General features: G+C 33.7%; 1 protein-coding gene across 2 annotated transcripts in view; it reads right to left on the reverse strand.

Annotated features, from left to right (window-relative positions):
* Positions 1-12,715, reverse strand: part of DCN (decorin) — a 35,568-nt gene continuing 22,853 nt past the window's right edge. For both annotated transcript variants that reach the window (XM_068559720.1, XM_068559719.1), the window contains exons 6-8: positions 9,292-9,385; positions 5,799-5,937; positions 1-709 (exon numbers count right to left, since the gene is read on the reverse strand). In XM_068559720.1, the coding sequence (XP_068415821.1) occupies positions 515-709; positions 5,799-5,937; positions 9,292-9,385 (428 nt within the window). In that variant the 3' untranslated portion in view covers positions 1-514. The remainder of the gene's footprint in view (positions 710-5,798; positions 5,938-9,291; positions 9,386-12,715) is intronic.

Raw genomic sequence — 12,715 nt, forward strand, 5'->3', positions numbered from 1 at the left:
TTTAAAATGTACTTGTGAATTTATTTTTTTCAAAATAATGACATTAGCAAAATTTTTACATAGCCTGTATTGAATTTACACACTCAAATGAGGCTTCATCAGTAATAATGGGGATGAATACATTATTGCTAGACTATGTCAAAGGCGCTAACCCCCCTACGAGTTACAGAAGATTGATACCATTTTTATTTGATTTCTTCTGGAAATTAAAAGCTCTACTAAATTGTTTACTCCAAATTTTACATTTAGTGAAATAAGAATATCTGCAATAGCTCAGTTAACGTCAATAATAAACTTCAAAAAAGGATTCTGAAAATGGCAGGCAAAATTTTTTTTTTTATTGTAGGCAATTATTTAAACTGCATATTTGGCTTTACGCATAATAAGTCATGTGGGAAAAACATCCACATTGCAGTTAGGTTTCCAGTATCTAGCTTTCTTTTTTTTTTTCTTTTTTGAGCAGTGACATTAACGGGATTTTGCCAGGTTATAAAAACGAGGGCTTTCTTGGGAGCTACTTGTAGTTTCCGAGCTGAATGGCAGAGCGCACATAGACACATCGGAAGGTGGATGGCTGGATCTCCCAGTACTGGACTGGGTTGCTGAAAAGGCTCACCCCAGAATAAGAAGCCTTTTTGGTGTTGTATCCAGGTGGGCAGAAGTCGTTAGGGCCGATTGCAGAGATGTTGTTGTTGTGAAGGTAGACAACCTACAACCCAAAATAATGGCACATGGTTATTTTCCTCTAAATATATTGAGACCATACACATGTATACTTTATTCATTTTTAGTACACTCATCCTTCAGTTTAAATACCTTAATACTTCTCAAACCAAACTTTTGATTTCTTTCTCTCTTTTTAATCTGCTTTTCCCTCCCTTAGTCTTCCTCATCTCAGTATATGGCATTTCAGTCTTTCCAGATGACTCAGGCTAAAAACATTGACATTATCTCTGACTCTCCCTGTCTCTTATACTCTCTGCCCAACCATCAACAAATCCCACTAGTGCAACCTTCAAAATGCACATATAATCCAGTTCTGCCTCATATCTACTCCTACAGTCTTATCCAAAGCCACCATTATTTCCTTCTGGATTATTGAAGTTTCCCTGATTGTTCTTCCTGCTTCCTCTTTTGCCTTCTTGAAATCTGTTCTTTCTTTCTTTCCCTTTTTCTCCCTTCCTTCCTTCCCTCCAGCGTCCCTTCCTTCCTTCCTTTCACCAATTATTTTAAAAAGTAAGCAAGTTATATCATCTTTGCCTCAATACCCCAGCAACTTCCCATCTTATGCAGAGTAAAATCCAAAGTTCTCACAGTGGCTGACAAATCCTACATGATCTGGCATCCTTCTACTCCGAGCTCATCTCTCCCTACTGTTCAATCCAACCGCCCTAACCTACTTGTTTCTCTTCTCTAGAGGATGGTCCCTCCTCAGGTTGACACACACTGTTTCCTCCTTCTGGCATAAACTTCTCCAAGATATCTGCAAGTCTTACTGACTCATGTAATTCATTTATCCTTACCAAAGAAGTCTTTCTTGACTATCCCACTCTGCCATATTCTGTTCCAATTATATTTATTTATTTTTATTTAGCGCAATGATCACTATATAACATATTATATATATATTTGCTTTTTGTCTGTTTTCCTCCTCTAGAATAAAAGCTCTATGAGGTAGGAAACCTGTTCAGTTTTGTTCATGACTGTATCTCCAGTATCTACTAGAACAGAGTAGGTATTCAACAAATATATGTTGAATGAATAAATGAATGAATTCATGGTTATTTCATAAATTGTGTCTACATGGAACATTATGTTTTCAGGGCAAAGATAAAATGATAGACCTTTTAATGAATTATATAAAATAAGGAAGTAATATATAGTGAAGTAAGAGAGGGTATAGAGTATTAGAATCAAAATTAAAAATCACAAACTCTAAGAAATACTTGAATGTCACTGCATTTGGAGTATATAGACCTAGAAATTTTTAACAAAAATGTATTCTATGTTACAAATTCGGCTCAATGAATATAATGTTATAGTTCATCAGAAATTTTTTCTGAAATATATTTTATGGTTATGTTTAAGATAATGGTAATTTGTTCATAGATTTTCTTAGGGAAATTAATATCAGACTTAAAAAGAATTATAGAAATGAGTTTTTATTCCCATTATTTATATGTGAATTCTGAAGAATAAGAAGTGAATTGATCATAAAACCAAGGCTAAAATATAATGCTAAGGCAATAATTTCTAAAGCAAGCTATAAAACCTATGAGGTACTCCCTTAAAATAATTGACTTGAAATATTGTTCCACCTACCAGAACACTTGCACTCATATGCTGGTGAAAAGGGTTTTGATTAAGAAAGGGTTTAGAAGGAGAACAACAGATGTATTACAAAAACAGAAACAAGGAATATTAAAATCAAAACAGTATCTGTGAGGTTCGTGTGTGTTTGTGTGTGTGTGTGTGTGTGTGTGTGATTCTCAAACTTTGAAAATTTCTTCTTGTCATTGACCATTCTCCATTTCTTAGAAGTGATTAACAAGAAAGGAGAGAGGTGTTTGGTGAGATTTTATGGCTAATAGTGAAAATGAGAGAAGGAAATATCAAGACATAAAGAAAGTATTAGTCTGTGTAAAAAGGAAAGTAAATTTCCAACCTGTTCTATGAGGTCAATATTTTCTTAAAGCCAAACAAAAATCATCACAAAAAAGAAAACTACAATCAAATATCTCATATATAGACAAAAAATTAACAAAATTTTAGGAAACTGTATCTCACAACATCATAAAAGGACTATTCACCATGGCCAAGACCAAGCATGATTTATCTCAAGGGTGTAAAACTTATTTAACTGGAAATCAATTAATTTTATAGAGCATATTAAAGGAATAAAGGACAAAATCACATGATCATCTCAATAGAAAAGAGAAAGCATTTGAAAAAACGCTTTCATGATAAAAATTTTCAGTAAACTAGAAATCAAAGGGAACTTTTTTAACTTGATAAAGAGCATCTACAAAAGACCTATAGCTAGCATCATGCTGAATGGCAAAAGGTTGATTGCCCTTTTAAACTAGGGACCAGGCAAAAATGTCTAATTTTATCACTTCTATTCAACATTGTACTGGAGATGCTAGCCAATGCAATGAAGTAAGGAAAAGAAATTAAAGGAATTCAGATAAAAAAGAATACTTAAAATTCTCTTTATTTACAAATTACATGATCCTGAATGTAGAATATCCAAAGGAATGCACAAAAAACTACTGCAACTAAAAACAATTTCAGCACAGCACTAGGGTAGAAGAAAGATACACAAAAATCAACTGAATTTCTATAAACTAACAACAAAAAATTCAAAAATAAAATTAAGGTAAACAATTCATTCACAATAGCATCAAAAATAATACAAAATTTAGGAACAAACTTAATAAAAAATTGTAAAACTTGCACACTAAAAATGTCAAAATATTGCTGTGAGAAAATAAAGACAAAATAGAGAGATATCCCATGTTTGTGCATTGGAAGACTCAATGTTATTACAAGGAAAATTCTCTCCTCTTGATCTATAGATTCAACACAATTCCTATCAAAGCCCTAGCAATCTATCTGAGAAGAAATGAACAAGTTGGTTCTAAAATTTGAATGGAATGCAAAGAAACAAGAATAGCCAAAATTTTGAAAAATAAGAACAACATTAGAGGGCCTTCATTTCTAATTTCTAAACATAATCAAAACCTACAGTTATCAAAAGGTATAGTACTAGCAAACAAAATGTGGTATATCCATACAATGAAATGCAATTCATCAATAAAAATGAATGAATTACTGACACACGCTACGATATGGGTGACCTAAAATTACCATGATAAGTGAAAGAAGCCAGCCACAAAAGCCACACATTGTATGATTACATTTATATGAAATGTCTAGAAAAGGCAAATCCATAGAGACAGAAAGTAGAGTAATGGTTCCCCGTGGGTGGGGATGAGACTAAGAACAACTAGAAATATATAAAAGGGATATTTTGGAGGTAATCAAAATGTTCTAAAACTGGATTGTGGTGATGGTTGAATAATTACATGATTTTGCTAAAAATAATGGGACTATATAGATATAGAAAAGAAACTAGAGTAGGTGAAACCCCTGGGACCCTCTAGAAATGCAGGTAAAATGGGTACATGGATGCCAATTAGAGATGGAAAACCAAGAGTGAGGTCCTTCTGAATGTGGGGCTCTGTGTGAATGTCCATGAGATTTGCTGATATTCAACAAAGATTTCAAAATGGCATGTTTTAGAATTTTTTCTCTGTGACCCACAATAAGACACACATTATATACTGAGCTTTAGTATATATGGATCTATGCATATGAAACAAAAATTTTATAAAATACTTACCATTACAGTGATATTTTCTATTCTATTCAACTTATTCCATCCCATCCCATGGGATGTTCCAAATGAAATTATTAAACTGATTTTATGAACTCAGTAATATGTCCAGACTAAAATTTGAAAAACAGTAATCAAGAAGATGAAAATTATTATTCTGAGATCTAAAAAAAACCCCAAACCAACCAAACAAAAAAGCCCACCACCAACAAAAACCTTAATAATGACAACGTTAGCTATTTTTATTAGGTCTTCCAAGCATCTTGGTTTTACTTGTGGCTCCAAGCTATGCTTACTCACCACTCTACCACCACCAAAGACCCACTGAAAATGAATCAGCATGAAATAAAACGTCTTTAATTTCATCTTCATATGTAGAATTCTTACACTTTACTGAAAGCTAGCTAATGTAAATTGTGATATGTAAAGTTAATTTGGAGTTTTTGGCACAACTCAATAAAATAAAAGAGATCAGAAATTTATTGACACTGTTGACGGCAGAGTAAAGGATAAACCCATTTTGAACCCCAAACAAAGAAGCTGAGATACTAGATTACCAAAAGGTCAACTTTATAAGACGGTTTTATCTGTAAAAGAGTGTCAGTTTAAGACACAGTTTCTGAATCACCATGATTTAACTAAGTACCTACTGAAATTTCTGAAAGAAACAATTTAAATGCAATCTTTAAAAAAACTGAAAAATTAGAAGAAATATACAAATATGTAAAATCTGTCGATGACCACATTATTTATTTTTTAAAAATATATAATTTAAATAATGTGTTTGTTTAATTTCCTCAAGGTAACAATGGAAATCTTATATTGTTATATATGAAATTACTATGATTATTTAAGGTAATAAGCACACTTTACATTTATAGATTTATGGACTGTAAAGCTAGATTACCATAGTGGGCCACTGAACCATATCTTCTTATCTTTAAGAATACACTATAACTTGATAATTTATATAAAGTTAATTCAGTCAGTCACACTACTATCAATAGATAAACACTGTCTTTTGACCTATATGACATCTGCTGAAGCTAAAAGTTAAAACTACTATTTTATTCCGTATCTATGCACAACAGATGATATCATCTTTTCCAACAAGTATGTATTTGTTACACTGATCTGTGACTTGAAACTACCCTGCTTCATAAAAAAAATTACATTCTGGAAGCAAGCATTATAGTAAGTTCAAGGCAGTAGTCCTAATTTTAAAAAAGTAATACTAATTTAAACCTATAGATTTCACAAAACCAGAATGAATATGTAGAAACATTAAAAATATCTCTGCAGAAGAATTTCTAAGCAGAACTTCCTGCCTCCTAGCATCCCAGTAGGGGGGATTTGCTCCCTAGATATCCCTCACAATCCCTTAGTGGCATTGCATTACCTGGATGTACTTATGATCTGCCAGCCCACCAGGCACTTTGATAAGCTTGTTGTTGTTCAAATGAAGTTCCCTCAAATGAGGAGTGTTGGCCAGAGAGTCATTGTCGACAGCAGAGATGCTGTTGAAACTCAGTCCCAACCTGCAACAGAAAACAGAAATGAATGGATACACTACATGTGGATGCCTTCTTACAGGCACTGTGTGATTAATCAAGTCAGTAGGAAAAGAATTTTGTTTTGTTTTGTTTTTGTACTTACTGTTACCTCTGCCTAGTGTGATTTTCCCAAACTTTCTGAGTTGGATAGAGCCCATTTGTTCTTAAGGTTTCAGCTCAGAGTTACCCTCTTTAAAACTCCTCTGACAGTACCAGACTGGATACGGTGTACCCCTAGTGAATGCTCATATAGCATCCTGTTATCACCCTCTTGTAAAACTCTAGGGACTGTGTACTTGTGTGTCTTGCCTTGAGAAAAGTGACTGTCTTGTGGTATATCCAGTACTAACACAGAGCTTGATATGATCAATGAATAGCTGCTGAATTGACTGTATAATGAACACAGTGAATTCATTTGAGAGAAAAATGAAAGGAACATTATCATTTCCTGCACTTTGTAAACCAAGCAATTGTATATTTATTATGCAAATTTATTTGTTGTAAATAAAAAGTGAAAGGTTCTAATGAGTCAATAAACCTACTTGCCACAAAGGTTAACAGAATTAGCATTTTACATTTGTTTGAGTTTATCAGTGACCATCTGTTACCTGTCAGAATATGCCTGGTGCCAACATTCTTGGCCTCCTGACACTGATCTCTGAGCTATGGCCTCTAGAGCCCTGATCTCTGACCCTGATCTTGGCCCCTCTGACATTTCTTATACAATGCCACTCAAGGTTTTGGGTTGTATTTTTTTTTAATTAGATGTTTAACAAGTGAGAGTCTGCAGCTGTGATGTCCCCTCACAATAAATGGGATTCAAAAGTCAGGAGAAGTTGACTTGAAGACAAAACTTGTGTACCCAACGTTCTAGGAATAAATCTCTGTCAGAACCAGGGTTCTGTCAATCCAAAAGGGCAGAGAGAGATGAGGCAACAAGGTTGTGGAAGAGAACCAGAAAGCTCCAAGGAAGAGAAAGGGGAAGAATCTATTGGATTCCTTCAAATTTAGTGAAAAAGACTCGGGCCCTTTTTGTAGGACGATTCCTGCTTGCTTTCAGCTAGTTGAGATCTTTGAGCCCTTTTGGGATTTAGATGTTGGTTTAGGTAACCAAAGTCTTCCAATTTTAATCATGACTTGGTATTTGAAATAACTGAGATTAAAGTGTACTGATTTTAGGCTATTAATAGCACAGTTGGTTTGTCTTACCTATTGATTATCAACCTGGCATCTTGTCTCATAATATTTTGTTTTTTCCCAGTCTTAAACTTTCATCTTTTGTTTCTGGTCTTTCCTTTTCTGTTTCAGAATCATGTCTCTATTTCTTATAGCACTCTAAATCCCATATCCAATTTGGGCTAATACATTTCTTAGAATATAATAATCTTAATTATCTATTGAAGGAAACTACATTTTCAATGATTAATTTATATTCACTCATCAAATGTTTTTGAGAACCTATTATGTTAAAGACTTTTATCCTAGGCTTGTGAGGGCAGAGGAGACATGGCTCAAAACCCACCATGATTCTTTCCATCGAAGAATATTCCACCTATTAGGGGAGATGATGATATATATGCTTAATAAGAAAAGGGAAGTTTGCCTGATTAAAACACTTTATTTTTTTTGCAGAGGGACATACAGTATTTTTTCTTCACTTGTTCCTAGTAACTAATCGGAATATTTGCGCTGCAACAACGTTCTGAGGTCAGTGGCTGCTTTTTTCTCCTTTCCTCAGTTTTGATTTTCAGCACCAAAATACCCTTCATGTTCCAAAATCAGTGAGGAGCAAACAACATAAGGATTTGATGGTTTAATAGATGGATTTTTCTGGACTTGATTCCAAAGAGAAATGTATTTAGTCAATTCAAGAGTTGGGAAAGTTTGTTGGCCAATGAGGTATTTTCCTCTGATTTAATGAATGGAATTCAAAATCCATTTAAACAGAAATCTTCATTTCTATTGACCTTTTCAAAGTTTATTAGCTCTTTATACTTCTATGCTTCTCTTTGATACAAAGCATATGATTTTATATTAAAGAGAGGAAACTCAAAATCTCCATACCACTTTCAGTGCAAAATAAACTTACTTTTCTAAAATGGCACAAATATTACGACTGATTTACCATATTTAGAATTTTATACTATGGTCAGTCCCAACTGCTACTTCTACTCCTCCTCTTCCTCCTCCTAATAATAATAATCCAATAATAATAGCTGTCCAAAAGACAGTTCTACACAATAAGCAATGCAACTTATCTTCCTACGTTTTTCTCCAGCTAGAGAGACCTAATCAACATAGAAAGGTAGGTAATGCATAACAGTATTTTGAAAAATATCTTCTTCATTAGAGAGTGTAATTAAAATAGCTTTAGATAAAGGATTTCTTATCATTTGAGACACCAGGGTTATATATTGCAGCTATAGTCACATGCATATGACACCTTCAGGCCTCACCTCCACTGGGTCACTGGGGGATACCCACAGAAATGGGAAAAACTGCGTTATATATCCATCTGCTCTTAGGTATTTCTCAGAGACAAGTGATATGCTTTACATTTATTTATCCACTATGAAATGTATATGCAAAAAAAAGGAGTGAGCCAATTTGGTACAACCCTGTGCTTCTCTGTAAGAACATTCAGCAGTATGTGTGGATCAAGAGCAGGGTGTCCCTTGAAGACAGCTGAAAGGGTCTGCCAGCACTCTTTTTTTATTGCTTCACCACATTGCAAATACAGAAAGACTGAAGTTAGGTTAGAAAGCAGGATGGGCACTAGTGATCATCTATAAGGAAAAAAAAAAAAATTAAGAAGGCTCAGAAAAAATGTTTTTCAGAGTACATCAAATGTCCAGAGACATTTTAAACTCTTTAGAGGATAGGAATTAGAGAATCTCATGATAACTATTCTGTACTGTAGTGTGAGATGCCCAATATTCCCATGTCTGGTAGCTTTCATTTTAATACATTTTCAAATTCTGGATACTATGTTATAATTTACTTAGCCTTCTGTTTCATACAATCAAGTTAGAACAGATTGAATGAATATACTGATTTAATCAAATATCTTGTACATATGATATATCTAAATTAATCTAAAAATAATATGGTATTCATAAAAAATAAGGGTGATTTTGGTGGGGCTATGATAAGAACACTATTTCATTCGTTTTTTTTAATATTAAAAATTGGGCAAGCTGAAGTTTGAGGTTTGTAGAAACAACAACAAAAAATGTGGTTTAGGCAAAAAAATCAATCATCATGTTTCTAATTCTGAGCATATAGGCACAATATACCTAGCCATTTTACTGATAGAATGTTATGAAAGAATATTATTACTTAGCCAAATTATTCAGTCCTTTCAGGCTAGCTGCATCAACTTTGGCGATTTTGTTGCCATCAAGATGTAATTCAGTAAGGGAAGGAGGAAGACCTGCAATATGGAAATATAAGAAATTAAATTAGCAGATAAATGTAATTAGAGAATGTACAAAGACTTAATGAGAACATGTGCCATCAATTTTCCAAAAGACATACAGTTTCAAAGGATTTTCTTCGCATCTGATTCATCAGTTTTGCTTTTCATCTTTTTCCTTCATCCCTTTCATACAATAATATATGTTTTGGGAAGTAGTACAAGCCCTTTCTGCTTTTCTCCTAGATTTATTATGACAAAAACATGGACTGGGTTTACCATGTAGTAGATTTTTGTCTTAGCCACTGTCAGGATACAGTTGTAGAACTGAAGAAAAACCCTGAATCTCATTAGTTTCTTACAGCTTTGTTAATGGGCTAGCACTGCCATTGACAAAGGATAATAACTTTAAAATGAGGAGATGGGCATTTGCACCATAATAAAACAATTATGTATAAGTTCAACCTATAAATAAACTTAACCAGGTATTTTATTAATGAGCATAATTAATAACTAACACTTATATACTGTGCTGGCTTTAGTTGTAATCAAGTTTTCCATAAAAACATCAAATGCCTCTGCAATACAGTGTGTAGCAAGAGCTAAAGCTTACTTGTTCCTTTAAAATCAAGACTGTTTCTTTATACAAGATGAGTACAGAGACCTATAATCAAGTGATCTGCCATATGTGGGGCACCTGGGGAAAAAACTTTAAATCCAAAGTATCCACTAAACCTCTGGATAGTACTTCGTGAATGGCTATGACTTCTAAAATTTTAGTAATGTAAATTTAAAAGTTTAAAATCTTTTATTTTCATTTCCTCCTGCCGTCTGAGGCTCTATTAGGTTTTTATACAGCTTTTTAAACGGCATATTGTTCCATTTACAAGAACAGCAACAACTACAAAGAAAATAGCAAATTGGTTACATGTAGAACTAACATCTGCTTAGCAGATATGGGGTTGGCCAAAAAGGTCGTTCGGGTTTTCATAAGCTGTTTCAGGAAAACCCGAACGAACTTTTTGGCCAACCCAATAGTATTGGTTGTTTGTCCATAAAGAATAAAAGTGGAAAATCACAGGTTATGTTTGGTCTGAAATTTTCATTGCATCCCACTGAATTCTGTCAAGATTGTCTATTTAATGTAAAAGTTTATTCCATATTTGATTTGAAAATGACTATTAGTTTCTCAATAGTAGTATGATTTGTGTGGGAGATACTAAGGAAAGGAACTTCTACTTACTAAATGTCTGTTATGTGCTGAACACTGAGATTAGCATTTTCGTAACTTAGCTCGTGTAATTTTTTTCAATGTATAAATTATTTTTCATTAACCTTGTTTCATCGATGAGGAAACAGAGATTCACAATTACCCATTTTGTAGGCTATCTAGCTACTAAGTGGGGAAAGTAATATGCTCCCAGATGGCCAAAGAGAGTTAAAATAGCATGCTCTTAAATGAGGGAAAAGAAATAACAATGGCATTATTCTTATGAGTAAATGTCAGGAAATCAGTCACTCTTGGAATAAGGGATTTCAACCACTTGAGTCTCCTTAGAATAAATAAACGTGGATTTTAAAAATACTTCTATAAAGAAAGCAAGTGAGTATATAACAAAGCAATGAGTGTATGTCCTTTTTTCCCTATCACTATGAAAAGACATTAAAAAAATGTAGTGTCTCTGGAACACCAATTATCATCACATCCATCATTCTTACCTTGTTTCTAAGTGTCTTCCCTTTTGGAACATCAGTTTCCAAAAAGAAAAGTTATGGGAAGTTTGACTGTGGAAGGAAATTTTGCAATGGGATGGAGAGAGGCAAATTTATAAAGAATATCATTAGCTTTTGCCACTATAGCATTTAGCCAAAGAATCTATACTCATTACTTTTTTTTTTTTCCTTTCCTTTTCCATTTTTAAGATAAAATATATTGAGAGCTTACTTTGGACCAAGTACTATATATATATTACCAGTCTTATTTATTGATACATCTATTAATCCTCACAAATATCCTAGAAGATAGGTGTCACTAATACCTTCATTTTATAGGTAACAAAACTGAGGTTTTAGAGATGTGGAATAATTACCCTGAAGTCACAGAACAGCTAAATGACTGAGTCAGGCCTCTCACCCAGGTTGGTCTAACTCCAGAGTGTGAATTTATAATCTCTCTACTCCTCCACGGACTTTTCATGTCCATCAGTGATGGGACATAATATGTGGAAATTAAGACTCTTGGAAAGTGGTGACTTCCAGGCATAAGGGTCCCAGCCTAGGAAGGTAGACTCATACATGACACAGGCATAAATATTCACAGGAAGAAGGACTTAAGACGGCAGCAGAGTGAAATGGTCAAACACATGAGCTCTGATGTCAGCCCAGCACAACCCAGCTGTGCCACTTCCTAGCTCTAAGGCCTTGGTCACAATTTACTTTATCTCTTTAAGACTTATTTTCCTCATTTATAAGACAGGTGTGATAATATTACTATAAAGGATTGTTTTGAGATTCATATAACAGAAGCCATGAAAAGCATTTGGCACAAGTGCTTAATAAAACTTACTTACTATGATTTTAATATTATTAAGAGTTTAGTAAATAAAAGCAAGCTAGAGAAGATGAGAAAAGAGCACCTAGCATAGGGATAGACACATATAAGAAATCAAGTAAAACTGATCACTAAATGATGAAATGTGTTACTGAGGTATATTTAGGAGATGTAGTTAGAAGGACAGCAAAATCAAAGATTGTACTTAATGCAAATCATCTGGCAGCATCAAGTAGTGAGAAATACCTGGACTTTAAATTCTAGCTACTTTACTTCACCTCCTACAGCTCTAAGGCTTTAGGCAAAATATATATAGAAAATTATATGTATATGTATATATATAATAAAATATACTATTATAAATATAAATTAAAAATATATTTACAAATATAAAATCCTTGCACTGGGGATTAAAAAATTACTTGTTACATGTAACAAGTCAGAGACTCAACATGAAAGTACTTTGTGAACTATAAATCAATCTCCCTCCATCTATCTATCTATCTATCTATCTATCTATCTATCTATCTATCTATCATCTGCACCAGTAGTTGCTATTAATGGGCATCAAAAACATACTTTGTAGCAAAAAGACTGTGGAGAGGGCAAGGGGTAGTAAGGAACCATTCTATGGACTCCGTACTCTCTAGACTTGAAGTTTCTGTGGAAGCACAGTAAAGGGAAATTGTTTTCTGTGGGCAAGTACCTATATTTTCTACCCAGTTCAAGAACAAGATATCTAAGTTGAGGAAGGGCCAGACTAAGGGGAATATTTGAGAATACAGAGGCAGTTTTGT

Source organism: Eschrichtius robustus, chromosome 13, assembly GCF_028021215.1.
Source record: "Eschrichtius robustus isolate mEscRob2 chromosome 13, mEscRob2.pri, whole genome shotgun sequence".
Lineage (NCBI taxonomy): Eukaryota > Metazoa > Chordata > Mammalia > Artiodactyla > Eschrichtiidae > Eschrichtius > Eschrichtius robustus.